The sequence below is a fragment of the Pelmatolapia mariae genome, linkage group LG4 (genome assembly GCF_036321145.2).
Source record: "Pelmatolapia mariae isolate MD_Pm_ZW linkage group LG4, Pm_UMD_F_2, whole genome shotgun sequence".
NCBI lineage: Eukaryota > Metazoa > Chordata > Actinopteri > Cichliformes > Cichlidae > Pelmatolapia > Pelmatolapia mariae.
In genome coordinates this window covers 31,812,814-31,837,006 of record NC_086230.1, presented here as the reverse complement: position 1 = coordinate 31,837,006, position 24,193 = coordinate 31,812,814, and the positions used below count along the sequence as shown (strand labels likewise).

The 24,193-nt window shown below is 40.7% G+C and overlaps 1 protein-coding gene across 1 annotated transcript; it reads left to right on the top strand.

Annotated features, from left to right (window-relative positions):
• Window positions 1-2,181: 2,181 nt before the first annotated feature.
• LOC134626534 (myosin-1B-like) lies at window positions 2,182-22,239 on the top strand. The gene is made up of 38 exons (XM_063472440.1): window positions 2,182-2,385; window positions 2,491-2,634; window positions 2,723-2,879; window positions 4,660-4,687; window positions 4,772-4,886; window positions 5,006-5,098; window positions 5,318-5,381; window positions 6,297-6,395; window positions 6,497-6,600; window positions 6,906-7,044; window positions 8,252-8,370; window positions 8,602-8,751; window positions 8,845-9,015; window positions 9,102-9,408; window positions 9,498-9,571; window positions 11,416-11,503; window positions 11,592-11,709; window positions 11,776-11,899; window positions 12,326-12,462; window positions 12,845-13,100; window positions 14,312-14,554; window positions 14,636-14,812; window positions 14,910-15,055; window positions 15,706-15,796; window positions 15,882-16,271; window positions 16,346-16,472; window positions 16,554-16,672; window positions 19,131-19,327; window positions 19,409-19,592; window positions 19,673-19,838; window positions 19,928-20,052; window positions 20,129-20,437; window positions 20,518-20,721; window positions 21,222-21,347; window positions 21,449-21,619; window positions 21,696-21,800; window positions 21,903-21,998; window positions 22,087-22,239. Exons 1-38 carry the CDS (start codon window positions 2,185-2,187, stop codon window positions 22,237-22,239), a joined length of 5,817 nt encoding a protein of 1,938 aa, XP_063328510.1. The 5' UTR covers window positions 2,182-2,184.
• The last annotated feature ends 1,954 nt before the right edge of the window (window positions 22,240-24,193 follow it).

Below are 24,193 nucleotides of genomic sequence, written 5' to 3'. Positions count from 1 at the left end.
GGATGCCAAGGTAATGCCATCCAGACTATTATTCTGGTTGGACACCATGTTATTAATATTTTTAGTGGTAAATACAATAACCTCAGTTTTATCTGACTTTAGAAGCAGGTGTTTACGTGTTTAAGGCATTCCTGCAGTCAAGCTAATTGGTATGTGCCATCTGGCTTCAGAGGTAGATAAAGTCGGGTGTCATCTGCATAGCAGTGAAAAACTATGCTTTGTCTTCTAATGCTACTGCCTAATGGGATGCATGTATAATGTAAACAGAATTGGTCCTAGAACAGGACCGTGTGGAACTCCATAATTTACTGCAGTGTGTGTAGAAGATTCCCCATTTACATGATTAAATTGGAGTCTATTAGGTAGATATGACTCAAAACACTGCAGAGCAGTACCTTTAATACATGCTCTAATCTCTGTAATAAAATATTATGGCCAAAAGTATTGAACACTGAGATCTAGCAGGAGAAGCACAGAGATGAGTCCACTTTGTTACTTCACTAATCCTGTTTCTGTACTTTGATGAATTCTGAAACCCGACTGAAACTCTTCAAATCAGAATTAGTTGTCAGTTAAATGTTTCTCAGTAAATTATCCGAGCTTCCGTCCTTCTTCAACACATGATTTAACTAAAGTTATGTTTACAGCATTTTTTGCTTTATTTGACTCTTTAAGTTAAATTTATTGAGATCATAATCAAAGTTTCTAAAAGTTAAAATTGTAAGACTCAAGCAAATTAAGGAAATCTCAACATTATCCTGACTTTGCTGTGGGGAAGTCTGAATAACACTGGATCCGAAGATAAAACAGTCAGCTAAGCTTCCAGTAAGTCCTGCCTTAACACTGCAGTCATATCCTATAAATGCAAACACACATATCTGCACCATATTATCTTTGGGGATGGAGACACATTAATAGAAACTTGCTCAAAGGATTTTAAATGGATTTATGGTAAATCATGTTAGCCAGGACGCAGCTTCTCACTGATTCTGTGTCAGATGCACTAAAGCATCTCATCCCATGCAATACTCCATTAACTCTTCTACTGATTTTTAATAGAATTCAGAAATCCTGAAAATATATTCCTCCCTAAATGCTTAAAGTTATAACCTCAAATAAAATATACGTAATAAGTAAATGTTGTGCATTTAAAATATAAATTGAGGAAAGTAGATTATTTAAATGATATCATATCATCACCACAGTAGTCCAACCTGGATGTGGCATTGAGTTCTGACAACTCCTAGAAGACTAAACTTCCATATTTAGCTTTTCTTGTGTCATATCAGTTCGATAAAGTGTTCAGTGACTAACTGATACACCGTGTTAGTCTCATGATGATTCTTAAAACGTCTGGGAGTTGTTGTAATTTCATGCGTTATTAAACACTTTAAATTGACATTTGAGGGAGATAATTGTCTACATTTCTTTTTTTTTAAGTAAAAGAGAACAAATGTAGTGCTCTAAATACTTTCTGCATGCATTGTATTACTTTACTTGATGTTAAAACACTAGAGACTCAAGAGCTTTGTTAATTAATCAATATGTTGGTTAATATGAATAAAAAGCAAATACCTATTGTTTTCTTTTAAATAAATGTGGTTAAATGCTCGATGTGCTAATGTTGCCCACCTATCCCAGCTGCCTGTGTGTGACAGGCTCTGCTCTCCAGAGTTTTAGCGAAGCCCCAACAGAGCTAATCTTCCCTGATCCCAGAAAATTAGGCCTGCCATGTTGGGACAGTAAGCTTCCAAAGCTGTTGTCCATGCCATTCATTGCTTTTTAATGAAAGTCTGAAGGATTACAATTGAAACAGTTTAAAAGTGACACAATACACCTATATATAGACAGTTTGAAATACAAAATGGACATACTTGCTCATCCAAGGTGGCATGAGAGCCAGATCTCCAAATATAGGTGAAGCAGAACCCCCGACCATCTCTTATAAAAGCTGTCAAAGTCTGGTGAGGGTGTCTAGTCAGGTGTCTGTGGTCACCATTGGAAAATTAACAACAGTACAGACAGTACAGTAATTTTTTTTATGATTTAAAGGCTCTAAAACTTCTGGGATTCAAGCATTCTTTGGAAATTCTGACTCAGGTAAGCAACATATTTTTTTAATTTCTCGTCATCTTCAGTTCACTTTTAAACTATTTTTTCATCCTTATCGCTCAGCTCAACAAAATGAGTGACACGGACATGGAAGTATTTGGGGTAGCCGCCCCATACCTCCGTAAATCTGAGCGGGAGAGAATTGCAGCTCAGAATGTGCCGTTTGATGCCAAAAGTGCCGTTTTTGTGCCTCACCCGAAGCAGGAGTATGTCAAAGGAAAAATCAGAAGCCAGGATGGCACTAAGGTCAATGTGGAGATTGAGGATGGAAAGGTGAAAGATTCCAGCTATTATTTGACTATTTCTGACATCTTATATCTGTTTTTCTGTCTTTATCTGTCATTTTTTACAATGTATCTTTTTGAAATCGTACTTCAGGTTGTCACAGTGCATGTGGATGACATTCGGCCAATGAACCCACCCAAGTTTGACAAGATAGAGGACATGGCCCTGCTGACGCATCTGCACGAACCCGCCGTGCTTTTTAACCTCAAGGAACGCTACGCTGCCTGGATGATTTATGTAAGGACAACTGTGACTCACAATGTCTTTAACTTTAATTCAATACCAACAGTCTGTATTCTGGGGGTTTTTTTTCTTGTTAATTCAGACCTATTCTGGGCTCTTCTGTGTGACTGTGAACCCTTACAAGTGGCTGCCAGTCTACAACCCAGAGGTGGTGGCCGGGTACAGAGGAAAGAAACGCCAGGAGGCCCCCCCACACATCTTCTCCATCTCTGACAATGCTTACCAGTACATGCTTACAGGTCTGGGCCCATAGTATTGTTATTGGCATGACTAGCGTCATGTTTGTATGCATTTTTTGAGTTATATTAACAGTTCAATTAAAATTGTGTATAGTTTTAGATAATTAAAAGCATAATTACTTTAAAATGTTTGATGTACTATCCAATATTTACAAAATGCAAATTAAACATCCTAAAAAAAATCACAACAAAATGCAATGAAATGCAAAAGATCAGTATTAAATAACCGAAATTATAGGCATATATGCAAAAAAAAAAAAAGCAATACTCATACAGCTTTTAAGAAATACATAAAAAGTCCTGTTAACATGATTTTTTTCTTACTTTTTACCAGGTCCAACATGTAATTACAATTTTGCACTGACATAAGCCAAAATAATTTGTATTTACTTATTTCTTTAGTTATACTTTTATTGTGAAAAACAAATATTAGTCCTGATGTGAAAGGTGGTGTAAGCTGTTTCTGTGTCGTGCACATTGGATAAATCTAATTATCAGAAGTGCACAAGTTAATTATATTGTGAGAAAAAGTTATTTATCTTGTACACACAGGATAATTAAATAGTAGAGCAACTTAATTAACATGCTTCTCCAACAACTGCAGATGAAAGCAGTCACCTTATAATAGAGACTTTAGTGATTCAGCTTTAGTTTCACTTCAGACATAAAATAGATAAACAGGAATCACTGACAGCTCAGGCTTCATGTTACACAGTCCTCCATGGAGACCTTCAGCATGTGAAGCAAACGGTGTGTATGCGGAAGAACAGAAGAAGTTCTTATGCTTCTTATGACCTTCTCAGGTGGAACTACAGTCCTGTGCTAAAGTCTTGAGCCACCCCTTATTTCTTTAAATCAGGGATTTGGAACATCAGGCCTCAAGGGAGAGTGTCCTGCAGGTTTTAGATGTTACTCTGGATCGACACGCCTGAATCAAATGATGAGTTCATTATCAGGCCTCTGGAGAACTTCAAGACATGTTGAGGAGGTAATTTAGCCATTTAAATCAGCTGTGTTGGATCAAGGACACATCTAAAACCTGCAGGACACCGGCCCTCGAGGCCTGGAGTTGCCCACCCCTGGTTTAACTGGTCAGTGTTCAATGCCTTAAACCAGAGGTGGGGAACTCCAGGCCTCAAGGGCCGGAGTCCTGCAGGTTTTAGATCTCACCCTGGGTCAACACACCTGAATTAAACGATTAGTTCATTACCAGGCCTCTGGAGAAAACATGTTGAGGAAGTAATTAAGCCATTTAAATCAGCTGTGTTGGACCAAGGACATGTCTAAAACCTGCAGGATCTGCAAACCTGACACACACAAAACAAACAAACAAACAAACAAAAAAAACACCCTCTGAAAATGGTCAGGTACAAGGACTGGACTGAAAATGGGTGTAAAGGCATCCAGTCTCCAAAGACAAACTGTGAAAGACCTTTAGAAAGCTAGGAGAACTGTTGCTCGAGACCACTTTAAAAAAGTCTGGCTCCTTGGAAGTAAGATATAAAGAAATGAAGGCTGGCTGGCTCAAGAATTTTGCACAGATTTGTATGTTGCATGACTTGAAGCACTTTTTATCTCTCACTCATACATTCCTTTCCTAAATAGATGCACAGGGGACAATTTATTATGTAACTAAACCATATTGTTTTTTAAAAATTAGAATAAAAAATTATAGTGAAATGAAACTCTAAAGACTAAAAAAAGTTCAAAGCTTAAAACCCCACAGACATGCATCAGCCCCTCAAACTCCGATATCATCCACTTTCTTTCTTCTCTTCAGATCGAGAGAATCAGTCTATCCTGATCACGTAAGTATGACTTTATTAGCTGTTTACTTTTGCGTTCTGCATATATTTCATTCCCATCGTTTGTCTGATGTCACATTTTATCAGTGGAGAATCTGGTGCTGGGAAAACAGTCAACACAAAGCGAGTAATCCAGTACTTTGCAACAATCACAGCAATGGGAGAGTCAAGCAAGAAGGAACAACCGGGCAGTAAAATGCAGGTTCAGTCCAATTAATTCGTCTTCTAATTATCTAGAGATGAAACATGAGCAGAAAATTTGAGAGCTTTTACCTTAATTTAAATGAAAAGAACTTGAAATGTCTTTTTATTCTTCTGAAGGGGACTCTGGAGGATCAAATCATCCAGGCTAACCCTCTGCTGGAAGCTTTCGGGAACGCCAAGACTGTGAGGAATGACAACTCGTCTCGATTTGTGAGTTAAGACCAGCCGAGGCTGACATGAGAAAATTCAGCTGTTATAATGACAAAAAAAACCCCAACTGATTATATCAGGTGATGTGAGCTTTAAGAATAACTTCAGAGTTTTGTTTTGTTTTTTTCTTTAAATGTAGTTTATTTAGCTTAGAGCTTGATTACCAGAGACGTCCAATGGTCAAAATAGTATCCCAGCTCATATGTTAAACTTTTCCAGGGAAAATTCATCCGCATCCACTTCGGAACAAAGGGGAAGTTGGCATCAGCTGATATTGAAACTTGTAAGTGCCCATTTTAACAGTTAATAATAATGATAATTAACTGCAACTTTTCTATCACGAATTTTGGGACAGACTTTATACAAAAGATAGGTATAGCCACAGTGAAATCACGCTCTGGTTTAAGGCTTTGGCTTTCACTGTCTACCCAAAGAATATGATAGGTGATTATTCACAGACATCTATGTTTTCCACACAGTGTGCCCAGCTGTTTGCCAGGAGTGTGCCGGTGCAGAGGAGAGGTGATAGGAATGCCCTCCTCATCCAAAATCACTCAACGTCACAGCGAAATCAGAAGCACAGGAGACATTTTCTAAATCAACTAATGTTCTACCTGCAGTAGACACCTGTCCAATCTAGCTGTATAAACTGCTCAGTTAGAAGCCTAAGTTGGTTGAAAACTGATGAAAAATCTAGTAAAATTGAAATCAGTCATTATAATAACATTAAGGTATTGGCCTGATAACAGTGAAATGTACAAAATGAACATCATGTAGTTTTAAATATGACTTGAAACCAGTGACTGACATCATAAGCTCACATTCAAGGTACTGAAGTCATACATCAAGTAATCATTAGACTCCTTCTCCCCATAGACTTCCATATAATCTGACTGCTTTCTAGAAGCAGAGAAGTCGCCCCCTGGTGGTCATTAGAAAGAACGCAGGATTAATGCGCCTCATTGCCTTTATTTTTCAGACCAGAGCCCTTTTTTAATATATTTTGTTTTATGCCTGAGGTCAATTAATGAAGGTCTTCTTATACATTTTCGATCAAAATCTAAACTTTATAGCTGCAAAACGTCCGACAGAGAGTGAGGCCTGAATGTGAAGTGACTGTGAATATTTTTTTGAATAATTAATATTCTGCTGTCTGTCCAAGTTTTGTGATTTGTGTTTTATTTCTGGTTATTGTCAGACCTTTTGGAAAAATCCAGAGTGACTTTCCAGCTGCTTGCAGAGAGGAGCTATCACATCTTCTATCAGATCTTGTCAAACAAGAAGCCTGATTTAATCGGTGAATATACCAATCAATGAGCTCTAAATGGTTGTGACACAGTTTCCATGGCGTCTGGTCCTGCACAGAGCTGTGAGCTATTTTTCTGTGCCTCATTTCAGAGATGCTGCTGATAACCAGCAATCCTTATGATTACCCTTTTATCAGCCAGGGGGAAATCACTGTGCTGAGCATCAACGATGCAGAGGAGCTGATGGCCACAGATGTAAGTGCAAAATATGCACAGAAATGTGGAATACAGGCTGAAGCCATGCACTTAATTACAGTATTTTTTACTGATATATTTTGACATCAGATGAAAGACTTGAAATACCTGATTTTTGTTGGTTTTTAATTTTATTAATTAAGTTATATGTGTAAATAATTATGCATAAATGTATTACTATTAATTTGAAAAATAAATCAATGCACAACATCAACATATCATTACATTTAAATGCTTAAAATCATGACATTGGCACTAAACTCAGAGAAGTGATCACAGTTCCCATGTCTGTGTCTGTTCTTCAGAGAGCCATTGACATCCTGGGCTTTAGCACTGAGGAAAAGGTCGGCATCTACAAGCTGACGGGTGCCGTCATGCACAACGGGAACATGAAGTTCAAGCAGAAGCAGCGGGAGGAGCAGGCCGAGCCCGATGGCACTGAGGGTGAGACGTCTGAGGTGGTGCTTCCACCCTAATTTAAAAACAAAGCAGGCATCAGCGGGACAACTTTACAGCTTCACTGTGAATTTTGTTCCAGCTTTTACTTTTGGGCCCCACAGCTGACCAAAAATAGGACGGCAATCTCTGTTTAACCAGGAAGAAAAAAGGTGTTTGGCGAGTGATTCCATTCAATGTTTTTGCTGTCTGGGACCAGTTGCAAGTAGCTGCAGCCACCAACTGGTCACCAAGAAGTTTAGCTACACCACCTTCAACCAGCTTTGGTCGCCCCGTATGAAGCACCTTGTCTCAGTCCAACTGAACTGACTGCGGTCAATTTCAAGGTTTGCAATTAACCGCCATCCTATTAATAAACGCAGACCGCAAAGATCTAAATATTCAGTCAGTCTGTGCTCATGAGCACAACTCGGCTGCTCCATCAAATAATGAAACACACATGGACTGTCTGATGCATGTAGGTGCCAACTTGATCCCCAAAACTGAAACAGTCTGACTCTTGTTGCCATTTTATTGCTGTCTTGACAAGTTGACTTCACATGGTCACTGCAGTCTCCAACCACTGTTTCCCCCAATGTGACTGTAGCCTTAGATTTCCACATTATACCTCTGCTAAATACACTGAAACAGATGTATATGTGACACAGAGGGGCCTCTGTATGATTTTGGTCAGTTCAAAATATTTTTAGTTGGTGAATCATCAGTTTCCACAAAGTGTTTCAGAGGTCTATGCATTTCCTGCTTTGAAAGCTTCATGTAGGCGTGATGTGACACTTGAATTTGCCCCCTTTGTTCAGAATAGGCCTTTGATCTCAGGCACTTCCACTTATTTCTTTCACTCTTATGATACTGCTTACTTTGCAATGTTCTGCTGGCAGCATGAGGCACTGCCATATCTCGAACAAATGAACAAGGCTGCCATTTCCACCCGAGAGTCATCTGAACACAGCACACAAAAAGTGAATTTGCTGAAATAGAGGTTATTTTTAAATTTTGCTTCGTTTGTTTTTGATTCCTCATATTTTTATGATTATTTTCAGTTTTAATATGAAATTTTGCTGACCTGCATTATCCATCTGTCTTGTTTCTTAACCATTTATCCAGGCTAAGGTCATAAGGGGCTACAGCGAGTTTCATCTAAAATGCAGGGTACACTCTCCCACTGACCTTCCCCTCTGTGTTATCTCTCCTGCAGTGGCGGACAAAGTTGCCTATCTGATGGGTCTGAACTCTGCTGATTTGCTGAAAGCTCTGTGTTGCCCTCGAGTGAAGGTTGGGAATGAATATGTCACCAAAGGCCAGACTCCACAGCAGGTACATGATGTTTCCACAGCTAAAAACGCCCACTAACCACAGCCCATCTGTAAGCATCCAGTTTTTTTAAACCTACTTTGAATCAGTACAGACAGAAAGCATTGTAAAACCTCCCTCAAGCTGGAGTTGAACCAGCAACCTAACGATTCCTGTTATTACACCCCTACAGTCCGCTGTACAAGCTGAGCTATTAAAGGGAACACAATGTGAAAATGATGTCTGATTTTTCAGGTGAACAATGCTGTGGGCGCCTTATCGAAGGCCGTGTACGAGAAGCTGTTCCTCTGGATGGTCACGAGGGTCAACCAGCAGCTCGACACCAAACTTCCCAGACAGCACTTCATTGGCGTCCTGGATATCGCAGGGTTTGAAATTTTTGAGGTGAAGGGGATTCCTGCAGAGATGAAAAAACATCAAATCCCTTTAAAAATATTTCTGATTGTTTGATGGGTGAAACGTTTCTGTTTGACGCAGATAAACAGCCTGGAGCAGCTGTGCATCAACTTTACCAACGAGAAGCTCCAACAGTTTTTCAACCACCACATGTTTGTGCTGGAGCAGGAGGAATACAAAAAGGAAGGGATCGAGTGGGAGTTTATTGACTTTGGCATGGACTTGGCTGCGTGCATTGAGCTCATTGAGAAGGTTTGTTTGCTTTTTTGTTACCTTAAATATTCAAATCAAGAGTAGAAGACAGGAATGAAACACTAATCACCTTTTCCGCCTCTCAGCCGATGGGCATTTTCTCCATTCTGGAAGAGGAGTGTATGTTCCCGAAGGCCACAGACGGGTCTTTCAAAAACAAGCTGTACGACCAGCACTTGGGGAAGAACAGCATCTTTCAGAAGCCCAAACCATCCAAAGGAAAGACAGAGGCCCACTTCTCCCTCATGCACTACGCCGGCACTGTCGACTACAACATCAGCGGCTGGCTGGAAAAAAACAAGGACCCGCTGAACGACACCGTGGTGCAGCTTTACCAGAAAGCTTCCCTAAAACTGCTATGCCAGCTCTTTGCCACATATGCATCAGCTGATGGTATGCCAGCTCTTTAGACATCAAACACAGATGAGAGATTGAGATTAGATTAAGATTTCACCATTTATCTCATGTGGGTTTTTTTTTAGCTGCTGCTGATAGGAACAAGAAAAACTACAAGAAAAAGGGGTCCTCCTTCCAGACAGTTTCTGCACTCTTTAGGGTAAGACATAGACACAGTATGTTCAGTTATTATTTACCTGTAAATCTTTTAAAGTTTTTTAAAATAAACTTACATGACACAGTTTTTCTGTATTAAGAACTGGAGCAGTGGTAGTTGTAGTAGTTTCTTCTTTGTCCATCAAAAATTGATAAAAATAATACAACTGGTTGATATTTGTGATGAGGGACTACAAGCTTAAAAGCTTGTCTGGCCTTCTATACATTCCCTGAATAAATCATTTGTTTTTGTTGTTTTGCATAAATTTATAAAAATGTAACATTTAAGGACACGTAGAAGAAGACTCACCAGATAATAGAATTTCAAGTCATTCCTCCTTCTTTTTTCGTCTGCTCCATTTAGAGGTCACCACAGCAGATCGTCTCTGTTCACCTCACCCTATCTTCCTCCTCCACACCAACCCTCTGCATGTTCTCCTTAACTACATCCATGAATCTTCTCTGTGGTCTTCCTCTTCTGGCAGCTCCATCATCAACATCCCGTCTCCAACACATCCACTAATCTTCTAATCCTGTCCATCCTGCTCATTCCTAATCCAGATCTGAACATCTTCAGCTCCACCTCCTGTCTTTTTGTCAGTGCCACCGTCTCTAAATCATTCATCACAGCAGGTCTCACCATCTTTTAAACTTTTCTTTTCACTCTTGCTGCTCTCACAAAGGCACCCCTGACACTCATCTCCACCCACCCTGCCTGTCCTCTCTTCCTTACCTGTTTTGTGTACTCTCCAGTGCTTTGACTCTACTTTCACTGCATCTTCACCTTTCCACCTGCCTCCCTCTCATTCAGACACATGTATTTTATCTTGTTTCTACTGACTCTCATTCCTCTTCTTTCCAGAGTTTACCTCCACCTCACCAGGCTCTCTGTCACTACAGATTAGTGGTCTGAAGTTTCCCAAATTCCCAGACAGCTCTGGATAAATGGGACTAATTAACTGCTCATGTTTGAACCATAAAATAGATTATAGCACAAAAATTAATAGAAAAAAAAAAGAAAGCCAAGAAGCTATAGTTGTTGTTTTTTTTCGACGAGCCATCGTGACATGAGACCTCAGTTCATCCAATTTATTTTTCTTGGATAAACTAGGGGTCCAAGAAATTAATAAAACAGTTCCTCGTGATAATGTTTATTTGGAAACTTGCCTCAGAGTTTTGCTCCTCCATGAAAGAAATATCTGCTTTAATGCGTAACCTTAGCTACTGTCTGTTTATATTGAAATTAACTGAGTGTTAAAAGCAGTTTGACACTTTGTGAATCACACATTTGTGTTGTGTCAAGTTAACTGACAAAACTGTGTCTGTACAATAAATATTAATCTACTGCCAGCAGTTTATAAGCTCAACACAAAGAATTTTTGGAGTTTCTTTTTATCAGACATTAAAATATAAAGATGAAAAAATCTTACTTAGTGCCATTCAGAGAGTGTGGCTTATTATACTAATATTATAATAGCCTATCCCGGGAACTCTGTGATCCAGATTCAGTGACTTTTAGTGTTTCTCACTCAAGAGCATCTGCATCTCTGCATTGCACTCACACAGTTTATGGAAGCGACCGGCCAACCAAGCTTGCTAGCATTGTCTTGAGCGCTAAATCATGCAATCTAAAAATTGTCATATCTAGTAACAATGCTACAGTCAAAGCTCAAGAATAATGATTCCAAAAACCAGCAGGTAACATCTACTGTTAATGTGATTTCTGTGGTATGGGTGTTATAATGTTAACAAATCAAATCACTTTTATTGTCACATCGCATGTGCTGGTACACTGGTGCAGCACATGTTATCATCAGTCCATCTGACTGAAAGCCTGATGTGTTGCAGGAGAACCTGAACAAACTAATGGCCAACCTCAGGTCAACACATCCACACTTTGTCAGATGCATCATCCCAAATGAGACCAAGATACCAGGTAAAACAAACAGGAATAGACAACAAATAAAGAAAAACATTTGAACTGAAGTTACCCTGTGGGGAAAAGTTACCTCTGTCTGTTGTAGGAATCATGGATCACCATCTGGTCCTTCATCAGCTGCGATGTAACGGAGTGCTGGAAGGTATCCGGATCTGCAGGAAGGGATTCCCCAGCAGGATTCTGTATGGAGATTTCAGGCAAAGGTAACATGTAATTTGTTTGAAGAACTGCCTCGAGTTTGAGACTAAACCTCCACACGTGTGTGACAGATACAGGATTCTGAATGCCAGCGCGATCCCCGAGGGGCAGTTTATTGACAGCAAGAAGGCCTCCGAGAAGCTGCTGTCGTCCATTGACGTGGACCACACCCAGTATAGATTCGGATACACAAAGGTATGTTTAAAAATATATATATATTATATAATATTTCAGCTAAAATAATTTGAAATTGCTAGCAGGCAGCACAATGATGCCTCACAGAAGGTCCTGAGTTCAATTCCACCATCAGGCAGGGGCCTATCTGTGTTTGCGTGGGTTCTCTCTGGGTAATCCGGCTTCCTCCCACATTCCAAAGACATGCAGTTAGTGGGGTTAGGTTAATTGGAAACGCTAAATTTCCCATAGGTGCAAATGGTTGTCTGTCTCTCTGTGTTAGCCCTGCGACAGACTGGCAACCTGTCCAGGGTGTACCCTGCCTCTCGCCCTAAGACAGCTGGGTGGGCTCCAGCCCCCACGTCATCCTGACAAGGATAAGCAGAAGAGAATGGATGGATAATTTGAAATTGAAGAAAAATTTGACTTATCTTTCTCAACTTGCAGGTGTTTTTCAAAGCCGGCCTTTTGGGTCTTCTGGAGGAGATGCGGGATGAACGTCTAGCTGTGCTGATGACTCGAATCCAGGCTGTAGCCAGAGGTTACGTCACCAGGCTGAGGTTAAAGGAGATGATGAAGAAAAGGTCTGGCACATTTTTTTTTCTTTTGGATTAGTGGATGTAAACTTTATGGAAAATTAGTCGAATGAAAGACAGAGAAAGTTAGATGGAGTTGAACACAGGCAATTTCATAACTGCGTCCTTTATGGTAACAAATGAGACTATTTCTTCTAAACTGACATTAATTATGATTGTAATTGCAGTCGTGGTCTTTGTCCCACATTAAAAATGGCAAGATGATTTCTAATTTTTACTCTGCTTTCCTTCATTTTTTAAGCTACTCTGACATTGTAGCTAGTGAAAAAGTCAGGAATAACCTAGATAAACCTTTAAAAGATCAGAAGATTTTCTCATCACCTTCACATCTATAACAAATTCTTCATTGTTTTGCTTTTTCACTCTGTAGAGAGGCCGTTTACATCATCCAGTACAACATTCGTTCATTCATGAATGTGAAGAACTGGCCTTGGATGAAGCTCTTCTTCAAGATAAAGCCTCTGTTACGAAGTGCAGAGGCTGAGAAGGAGATGCAGACCATGAAGGAGGAGTTTTCTCGACTCAGAGAGGAGTTGGCAAAGTCGGAGGCCAGGAGGAAGGAGCTGGAAGAGAAGATGGTCATGCTCGTGCAGGAGAAGAATGACCTTTACCTTCAAATACAAGCAGTATGTAAACACTCAGCCCTGAGTGGGACAAAGTGGTCTGTTTGTATTGCTTTTGTTCTGCCTGATTTAAAGATCAGATTAAATTAAAAGATGATCAATAATGAGGTAAGATAAGAACTAGTATAATTGATCACTGCAAGGAAACTGGAGGAAAACAAAGTTAAAATAAGAAGAAAGCAGACTGACCATGATGTTAAACTTAAAGGAAATAATGCTTATAACAGCGTTACGACATATTAAGGTTTGAGTCAAAGGTTTCTGGTGTTGGTACACAGAAAAAAGCCCACTACTACTACTGTGGTAATCTCTATTAATGCAAGAACAAGTGATGTAAAGAAAATGCTGGCCTATCTTTTATTCAGACATGAAGGTCAGTCAGTACATGATTTATTTAAGTACTGTGAGTTTACCTATGCAGGCTGTGATGCTCGAGGAAATGAAGAGCAAGAGGTCTCTCTGCTGTGCAGAATAACGCCATTAGAATCACCATCCTCTGAAATTAGAGCTCATGTCAGCACTTCCTAGAGTTCGAGGAGCTGTTGAAGGAAGCGTGAATGTTTCCTCCATGCTGTTAAGAAACCACTAAAGAGAAAAACGAGAAAAAGAGCTGCTGGGAGCAACAGTGAATGGATGATGTGGTAAAACGAGACTGACCCCTGTGCAGAAATAATCTTCAGTTTATTAAGGAAGTGTTAAATAAGAAGAAAATGACCTGACAGGATGTTAATCTGAGCGCTTTGAAGAAACGAAATGTGGAGGGACTGCACAAACACATCACTGGAACATTTCTGCGGCCTGATTATTGACTGCCAGCTGCTTCCATATAACTTTCTGAGGGAATTCATCGTTGATTTGAATCCAGTTTGAATCAACACACAGTTTGGATCTGACTCAGAGCTCATCCAGATCACTGTGACTGAGCGTCTGCTTCAGCTCCGCCGACATGAAGACAGACACAGGAAATAGCTTGTAGTATTCCATTTAAAAGTTTTCTTTATACCATCACAGAGAAAGGGAAATGGTTGGCTTCTGCACCATCAGCAGGCAGCTCAGCTATCCTTAAAGGAAAATAGAAGATTCCAAACAGATCCCTGTGCAAAAAACATGAAATACGAATATGTGTCCAAACTTTAGAAAAAAGAATAACTATTAACCGAGGTTAAATTAAAAATTTACTGCACTATAACAGTCATTGTGTCCCGGTTCCTCAGGAGAGAGAGAACCTGTGCGATGCTGAGGAAAGATGTGAAGGCTTGATAAAGAGCAAGATCCACCTGGAGGCCAAAGCCAAAGAATTCTCCGAGAGGCTGGAGGAAGAGGAGGAGGTCAACGCTGAAATCACCGCCCAGAAGAGGAAGCTGGAGGACGAATGTTCTGAGCTCAAACGGGACATAGACGACCTGGAACTTACCATCGCCAAAGTGGAGAAGGAGAAATATTCCACTGAAAATAAGGTGCCTCTGATGATTTCTGTTGTCTGAACTTTTAAAGCTTTTGTTTTTAACAAAGTTGCAAATAAAGGTTTCTCTCCTTAGGTTAAGAATTTGATCGAGGAGTTAACGACTCTTGAGGAAAACCTGTTGAAGTCCTCAAAGGAGATGAAAGCTTTGCAGGAGGTGCACCAGCAGACTTTAGACGACCTCCAGGCAGAGGAGGACAGAGTCAATTCTCTAATAAAGACAAAGACTAAGCTGGAGCAACAAATTGATGATGTAAGTATAAAAAGGCTCAGTGCTTCTTAAGCTGAAGCCAGCACGTAAACTTGTAATGTTAGCTGCAGACTTAGTGATTGATGTAAACATCCTGCAGTTGGAGGGGCTGGTGGAGCAGGAGAAGAAGTTGCGTGCCGACTTGGAGAGATCCAGAAGGAAACTGGAGGGAGATCTGAAGCTGTCCCAGGAAACCATCATGGACCTGGAGAATGAAAGGCAGCAGGCGGAGGAACAACTGAAAAAGTGAGTTAATAAATAGATTACTAAAAAAAAGATTTCTCCAAGCAATGAATCCGAGCTTTTACCTCCTAAACTCAAGAACATTCTGTTCAGCAGTGCACGTCCAGACAAAAGCTTTTTATTCCTTTTTATCTAAAGTTGACCTTTTGCTGTTTTACCTCCTAAACCACAGAGTGAATCCTCATCCAACTATCCCTGTTTCCTATTTGAAATGTCAGCTAATCGTACCACCTTGTTGTATTGAGCCCACGCAGCAGGTAGCAAAGCAGCAGATGTAATAATGAACAAAAGTCTTTTCAATATAAGCAGGAAGAGTTCAAAAGGACAAAAATCCAGACAATCGACAAGATCACAGAATCATCACAGAGGCACAAAGTGAAGGAAAACAGACACAGGTGGAAACAACAGGACTTTATGGTGACACAACAAGGTTTAAATACTAATAAAATAATTTTTAAAAAACTAATAACAATACTCTTTAAATTTACATTAAATTACATTAATATTCAGCACCATCCCACACTTACCAAGGTTTTGAAAAAACAACATGCTCCATCCATCTTTTATATACAGTCTGTGGTTTGTATCAGTGGAACTTTGATCTTATAAATGGAGTTAAATATTATCTGAACCTGAAATCATTCTCTTCTCAGGAAGGACTTTGAAATCAGCAGCCTGCAGAGCAAAATTGATGATGAACAAGCTCTTAGCACTCAGCTTCAAAAGAAGATTAAAGAGCTTCAGGTGTTTATGTAATTGTAGCAGTCTCAAAGTATCGAGCACTTGATGTTCAGTGTTATGATACCAGTTTCATGTGTTCAAATTGTAGGCTCGCACTGAAGAATTGGAAGAGGAAATTGAAGCTGAGCGTGCAGCTCGGGCCAAAGTGGAGAAGCAGAGGTCTGACCTGTCCAGAGAGCTGGAGGAGATCACCGAGAGGCTGGAAGAGGCCGGAGGAGCCTCCGCCGCTCAGGCCGAGCTCAACAGGAAGCGCGAGGCTGAGATTCAGAGACTGCGCCACGAACTGGAAGAGTCCACCCTGCAGCATGAATCCATCGCTGTTGCTTTACGCAAGAAGCAGGCGGACAGCGTCGTGGAGCTCGGTGATCAGATAGAAAACCTTCAAAGGGTCAAGCAGAAACTGGAGAAAGAAAAGAGCGAGATGAAGATGGAAATCGATGACATGGCAAGGAGTATGGAGACTGTTCTGAAAAGCAAGGTAAACATCTGTCTGCAGAGGGGACTTTTTTCTAAAATCTTCTCTTCTATTGTAACCAGAGCTCTATGTTTCAGGCTAACGTGGAGAAACAGTGCAGGAGCCTTGAAGATCAAATGAATGAATACAAGACCAAAGCAGATGAAGCCCAGAGGTCTCTTAGTGATTACACTACCCTGAGTGCTCGACTGCAGACAGAAAATGGTAGGTGTTTAATTAAAAAGGGATAAAAAGAACATTTTAGATCTCAGATAGGTGAGCTTTTATTCTTTTTGTCCTGGACAGGTGAACTTAACCGTCTGCTGGAAGAAAAAGAGTCCATTCTGTCCCAGGTGAACAGAGGGAAGACTGCAGCCAGTCACAAAATTGAAGAGATGAAGAGACTTTTGGATGAAGAAATCAAGGTCTGAAAGGCACAACAAAGACTGATATCAAGTCACAGCAATGATTTAGAGTTCTTAATAATCTCTTGTGAACGGATATGAGAAATTCAATCTCAAAACCATCAGCTATGATGGTTTAGCTGTTTATTAGCTTTTTTTATATATCTATCTGCATTAGGAAACAATGACTGACTGAACTGGATGTTTTGGCCACAGATATCAAAAATTTTAGGAATCATTTAGTTCATTGGAGCCAAACCATGTGACGGTAAATAAACGTGGCTCTGATACCAAGTTTGATGCATGCAGACTAATTTTGCAGTCCATGACTGCAATACCTCGACTGACTCTTTCCAAGACAGGTCAGTAATTTATCAAACAGACATTTATCACTGTCTTCTCTGTGTACAATATAGAAAGCTGTAAAGCTGTGATTAACATATTTGTCTAACATGTAAAAGCCAGAAGAAAAAATTTGTAATTGGAAATTACAAATTTACAAATAGGTTTATTAATATGTTCTGAATGTGTAAAGAAGGTGCATTTTTACATTTAGCCCAAAGGGGGCAGCATTCAGTATATTCTGAATGATAAGAAATAGCCATGATTGATCTGAATGATTTTTAATGACCAGCAGGGGGCGACTCCTCATGGCAGGAAGAAATATTTTCACGCCCCATCTAAACAAAACAATGACAGAAAAGCCGAGCTGTGACTTTATTTAGATAACAAACTCATTCTCAATGAATCCTTAAGTAATTGTTGTTTTAAACAAACAACTTTCATTTCAAACAACTATTTGTAACTTTTGTCACTAGCCTGCTTCATTAGTCTGCACCACTTCTTCAAAAAAGCAACAAGTTAAACAGAATGTCAACATTGCCAAACATGGAAAAATAAAGTTCAGTCTTAGTCTTATAAAAAAAAATTCAGAAACTTTTGAAGAGAGATGAAAAATATATAATTTAGTGAGCGTTTAATACTATTCACTCTTATTGGCTGCAGTGAGCCTGTTTTTGACTGCAGAGCTGTGGCGGGGCATGGTCTGGGGCGTGGCTGCAGGGGAGGAGAGCACACCTGAGCAGCATCTGCAATCTCGCCTCGCTGGCTTAAAACAGAATGAACTAGGTCCTGTTTTTGTTGATGATGTGTGTAGGCTGTAGCTGAAAAGCTGCAGCAAAGAAGTGTACTGAAAAGTGTGAACATGTGGGTCGGTCTCTGGTGTCCCAATCCTGGGTTTCAGCACCACTGTAAACGATGCACGACAGACCCGACCATATGTTCACACTTTTCAGTCAACCCGTTCTCACTCCCAAATCGTAACATTTTACGCTAGGTGACAAATCGTCAAATCGCTTTAGAAAACACTATTTCACCTCATTAAAGTGCTGGTTAAGGTTAGGAATAAGGTTATGGTTAGGTTTAGCGATAAGGTTAGGTTTAGGCTTAGGTATACGGTTATGGTTAGGTTTAGGCATAAGGTTATGGTTAGGTTTAGGGATAAGGTTAGGTTTAGGCGTAGGGATACAGTTATGGTTAAGGTTAGGAATAAGGTTATGGTTAGGCATAAGGTTATGGTTAAGGTTAGGCATAAGGTTATGGTTAGGCTTAGTGATAAGGTTAAGTTTAGGGCTGCAGTACAGGGCTGGAAACCGCCGCGTACCATAACAACGTGGAAGGTCACCTTTCGCGTTCCTCAGGAACGCCGCAGGACGTGACAAAACGTCGGGATGTTACGCCTCGGGAGTGAGAACGGGCTGTTTCAGTACACTTCTTTATTGCAGCTGTCGACTTGCACACGCGCCTGCAGCTTTTCAGCGGATGCGCATATTATTAACGTAACTGCCGCAAATTTCTTTGTTCCGCCGTAAAAGTGATTCCGATGTTAAACATTACTTCTGTATGACTTTTCTGCCAGGTAACTTGCACCCCACCTGTCAGAACTCTGCGCCCCACCCACTTTGAGAAGCACTGGTTTAGAGTAAAATCTAGCAGCTGTTCTGTCACATTATTGTGTCCCCAACTTTGTGAGATCTTTGTGGGTGACTTCATAATTGGATCTGAGAAACAACAGAATCTGAAGTCAGCTTGATAAAGCTTCACAGCCAGTTTCCGCTCCTCGTTTAGTTGTTTCTGTCTTGCCTGTTTCTCACGGCTCCTTTCAGAGAGAAACCTTTAAAAAAGCATCTGTACCGCATCTGCTCAGGATGAAAAATAGAGCCATGTTAGAGATTAGCTGGTGAACATTTAGCAGCTAGAGTCGGGAGACCAAAATCAGACTTCAAAGGAATTCAAATGTTGCTCCATAAATATTAAATGTAAAAGTTGCCTGCAGTCATGACTCAGTGTGATTCACAGCTGTAGTCACAGCTTGTTCCTTCTGTTCCCAGAGGGCAAAAAAATTTGTTACTGCGTCTCGGTGAAGCAGTTTTAAAAGGCATGAAGTAGTTTTTTTGTGTATGTTTTTAAATTTCTTTAGACAAAAAACGCCTTGGCTCACAGTTTGCAGTCATCTCGTCACGACTGTGAGCTCTTAAGAGAGCAGTATGAGGAGGAGCAAGAGGCCAAAGCTGAGCTGCAGCGCTGCCTGTCCAAGGTGAACAGTGACGTGGCTCAGTGGAGAAATAAATACGAGACAGACGCCATCCAGCGCACCGAGGAGCTCGAGGAGGCAAAGTAAAAAACCTCACAGTGTGTTTCTTGGGTCAGCGCTGATGGGCTTCTTCTGCTTTAACGCAGTTTATGTTCGGTTCAAAGGAAGAAGCTGGTCCAGCGGCTGCAGGAGTCCGAGGAGATGACAGAAGCAGCAAATGTCAAGTGTGCATCGCTGGAGAAGACCAAGCAGAGGCTGCAGGCAGAGTTCGAGGATCTCATGGTTGAGCTAGAAAGGTCAAATGCAGCAAATGCCACCTTAGACAAGAAACAGAAGAATTTCGACAAGGTGGGTCTTTCTGTTTTGAAACATGTCCTCATTTGTATCATCATAAGGCTACACTGATTACACGTGCTGCTTCCTGCCAGGTTTTGGCTGAATGGAAACAGAAGTATGAGGAGAGTCAATCAGATCTGGAAGTCTTCCAGAGAGAGTCCAGAGCGCTGAACACAGAACTCTTCAAGCTGAAAAATTCATACGAAGAAGTCTTGGATCACCTTGAGAGCATGAAAAGAGACAATAAAAATCTTCAACGTAAGGCTTCTGCAGGAAATAAACTGCTGTTTGGGTTCTGAGAGGCTGCAGTCAATGTTTTACATAAAGTGTGTTGATGTGTCTTTTAGAGGAAATCACAGATATCACCGAGCAAGTTGGACAGTCCACCAAAATGCTCCGTGAGCTGGAAAAAGCCACAAAGCACGCCGAACAAGAGAAGAGAGACACCCAGGCAGCTCTTGAGGAAGCTGAGGTATTTTTTCGCCCCAACAAACTTTAGCATTTTATAAAATAACAACAACATTAACTGCTGTTTTCTCTCTCTGAAGTCTTCCTTGGAACAAGAGGAGGCCAAAATCCTGCAACTTGAGCTGGAGCTGAACCAGATCAAGTCAGAGGTGGAGAGGAAGGTGGCAGAGAAAGACGAAGAAATCGACCAGCTAAAAAGGAATTGCCAGAGAACAGTGGACTATCTGCAGATCACGCTGGATGCAGAGACGCGCAGCAGGAACGACGCTGTCCGGATGAAGAAAAAGATGGAAGGGGATCTAAACGAGATGGAAATACAGCTGGGTCATGCCAACAGGCAGGCAGCCGAGGCAACCAAACAACTGAGAAATCTGCAGACTCAGCTGAAGGTGCGTGGGAACTTTTTCTGTTCTGGTTAAAAATTCTGGGATGATATTTAAAATCCCAGAACTACTGCCTCCATCCTCAGGACACCCAGGTCCATCTGGATGAAGCCCTCCAACGTCAGGAGGACCTAAAAGAAGAGCTAGCTATCATAGAACGCCGCAACAATCTTATGATGGCGGAGAACGAGGAGCTGAGGGCGTCGCTGGAGCAGTCTGACAGAAGTCGAAAGCTCGCTGAGCAGGAGCTGATGGAGGTCAGCGAGCGTGTTCAGCTGCTGCACTCTCAGGTGAGAGCGCAAAATACAGAGTCCATTTTTTAGTGTATGTGCAGCTTCTGAATATTGTGTGTTTGGTTTTCACATCTGAGAAGGTCCTCAGATGATAAGATAATGACAAAATATATGGCTCTTTATTTATGAAATCTTAAGTCTAGATGATTTGTGGGATTTTCAGAGAACTGGACTTAATCAATAGTAAAAATAATTTTTATTTGCAGTCTTTCTGTGTGTAAATAGTTGAAAATAAGCTCTATTTAAACCAACTGCCCAATAAAATCTGGTTTTATATCAGCGATGTGTAACAAACACACGAAACATCTGCAGTTTGATTTAGGAAATTATGGATCGAACTACCTCCTCTGTGTTTTACAGATGATGCGTTAAAGTTCAGATTTTCAGCTACTTCAAGCTTTTCTCTTCATTTCTCTCTTTAATTTTGACACTTTCACTAATGTAAGGGACCCAAAGACTTCTTTCAATGTCATATTTCAATGTTGTTTAATGACCAGAACACCAGTCTCGTGCACTCTAAGAAGAAAATGGAGGCTGATTTGACTCAGCTGCAGTCAGAGATGGAGGAGACCGCGCAGGAGGCGAGGAGCGCAGACGAGAAGGCCAAGAAAGCCATCACGGATGTGAGTCTCCTCCTCAAATCAATTAACTGCGCTGTCACTTGAATGAGGGCTGCTGGACTTTGAGGCTGGATTAAAATTTCACAGTTCACATTTGCATGCAGGCTGCCATGATGGCTGAGGAGCTGAAGAAGGAGCAGGACACCAGCGCTCACTTGGAGAGGATGAAAAAGAACCTGGAGGCCACGGTGAAAGACCTGCAGCAGCGTCTGGATGAGGCCGAGCAGGTGGCGCTTAAAGGAGGGAAGAAGGAGATTCAGAAGCTGGAAGCCAAAGTACGATCTGACAGAGAGCAGGGGCACACGCCGAGAAATTAAAGCACAAATCTAAACTAAATGTATTTCTATTAAGGTCCATGAGCTGGAAAATGAGTTGGAGGCAGAACAGAAACACAGTGGAGAGGCCGCAAAAGGTGTGAGGAAATATGAAAGGAAGATTAAAGAGCTCACTTATCAGGTAACAAGTCTGTTACGTAACAAAGCAAATTTCACAAGCTGCTCAGAGAAGGAGAGAAAATGTTCAAAGAGATGTGAGAGAAGCACTTCTGTTTGATTTCAGGGTGAGGAGGAGAAGAAGAACTCGGCGAGGCTGCAGGATCTGGTCAACAAGCTGCAGCTCAAAGTGAAAGCATATAAGCGGCAGTGTGAGGAGGCGGTGAGAGAAAGTCCTTAAACACTGTGAGAAATGCAGGCGTGTTATGTAGACAAAATACTCTTCTTTACTGTGGCTCTCTGAAACACAGGAGGAACAAAGCAGCATCCATTTGGCTAAGTTTCGGAAAGCGCAACATGAACTGGAGGAGGCAGAGGAGCGAGCTGATGTCGCAGAGTCCCAGCTGAATAAATTAAGAGCGAGGAGTCGTGACGTTGCTGGTAAAGGGGAATCGAAGTCTTAGGAAATAGAAATCATCACAACTTCCAAAAAGTCCCTGAACAAATGGTTGTTTTCAGCTTTGTGACAGTACATTGTTGCATTTTTTTGTATTACTTTGAAGTGTTTTTATTGTGATTAAGAATTAACGTTTACATTTCTCTGAACAAAAAAAGAACAAATTGGTTCTGCAAAATCTTATGATACAAATAAGCTGAAGTCAAAAAGTCAATTTTCCACAGGAATGTTTGTAGCTGAGTGAAGTGACCTGAAAGTATGTGCGTGGGAGCAATAATATGAGCTGGAACAGTTCTCCAGTGCTTTGAAAGAGGATACACTGGACCACATATTATGAAAGGAAAGGTGGTAATGCGTCCCATCCCATCAGACATGCTTACAAAATGTGTTTTCCATTTCATACCATAACCCGTTGATGTGTTTTGAACCTTTGCTGACAGACTGATAAACCCGCTGACGGTTATGCTGCTGTGATAAAATCAGCTTCTTATGAAGTTGTCTCGTGTTATTTAAAAATAAAGATTATGAGACATTAAGTTTCTGTTAGTGCTGTCTCCTGCTGTTTTAAAATCATAATTACTTAATTTGAGCTCAGTCATAGAAGGCCTTAATAAAGGCAGGAGTCACACTGGATCGGCTCTCCGGCAGGAACAGAAAATATAAATGAACAGAACAAACACTTCAGTCCAGTTTACAAAATTAATTTCCTTTTTTAATTTAAAAATTACAATCTTGGTAATGAAGAACTGATGGTTCTCTCTTTTATGATCTGCATGTGATAACACCGAGCACATGGTATCTGAAATGAGCTCTTTATGGTCTATCGTCAGGATGCTGTAGTTTGAGCACAGCAAACGCACATCTCGACATCTGTCGTGGCATTAAAGCTGTTCTCTTGGTTCTCGTTCCCTGAGTCCTCATTAAGTGCTTTCATGTGGTGGTTAGGGAAAGAAATACACAGTTAGGCCCATAAGTATTTGGACAATGACAGATTTAATTTTTTTTTTACCAAAACAGTGTACCTTAAATCAAATAATAACTGCAGTTTTTCAGTGAGATGAAAAACCAGGATGTTTAATACTCGGATGAAAATCTTTTAGTCTTCTGCGCTCTCTCGGGCCACTTGGTATTCCCGAACTGGACAGTGCATTCCTGGATGTGGACTGTTTGAGTGAACAGTTACTAATTGCGAATTAAACACTTGGAATCAACTCTGTATTTTTGTTTGTTTGTTTTTAATCTGCTTCATCTGGCCAAGAAATGGCTAATATTTGTTTTACAAATGGTTGCAATTTCAAAAGAATTAATGCAACACTTCTGTTGAATTGCGTTAAAGTGGACTATCTTCAATCAGATCTCACTCTAATATCTGCAGTACAGTGTCACTTCCTGTTCCTGTTAAAAAGCACGGTAGTGTTTTGTGTAGCTCAGGGGTGTCCGACTTCAAGCCTCGAGGGCCAGATTACCTCCTCAGCATGTCTTGGGCTGTGTCCCAATTCAGGGTCTGCACGCTTGAAGTACGCACACTACGCGTACTACGGACGGTGCGTACTATAAGTACGGGAAGTGCGGAAGTGAGAGGCTTGTGAAATGGGACGGTCTAGCCTTCGTCGCGCTGTTCAGGTTGCCTAGCAACCATGATACTAACCGCGAGAAACGTGTCATACAGCAGTGTGTGACAGAAATGAAGGAGAAAAAATGTTCTGTTGGTCCTTCATTTTTGTTATGACATCACTTTGATTAGTTGAGTATCTGAGGCTGAGACCACAGGACTGTAAAACATGATAGTTGGGCTTCATTTCTGTACTTAACAGTCATTTCAATATTAGTTAGTAAATAACAATTAGCTAATGTTGTTCATGAGACTAAAATCATCTCACTGTGGTAATGTAAATATAATATGGCCAACATTATATGTATTGTCAGATTATTATGGTACATATATATATATACATATATAT

Excerpts from the sequence above, each read along its gene's own strand:
- LOC134626534 (XM_063472440.1), top strand. The coding sequence starts at position 2,185 with ATGAGTGACACGGACATGGAAGTATTTGGGGTAGCCGCCCCATACCTC. Across the intron at positions 2,635-2,722 it reads ACGCTGCCTGGATGATTTAT|ACCTATTCTGGGCTCTTCTG; the intron begins GTAAGGACAACT and ends TTGTTAATTCAG. Across the intron at positions 6,396-6,496 it reads CAAGAAGCCTGATTTAATCG|AGATGCTGCTGATAACCAGC; the intron begins GTGAATATACCA and ends GCCTCATTTCAG.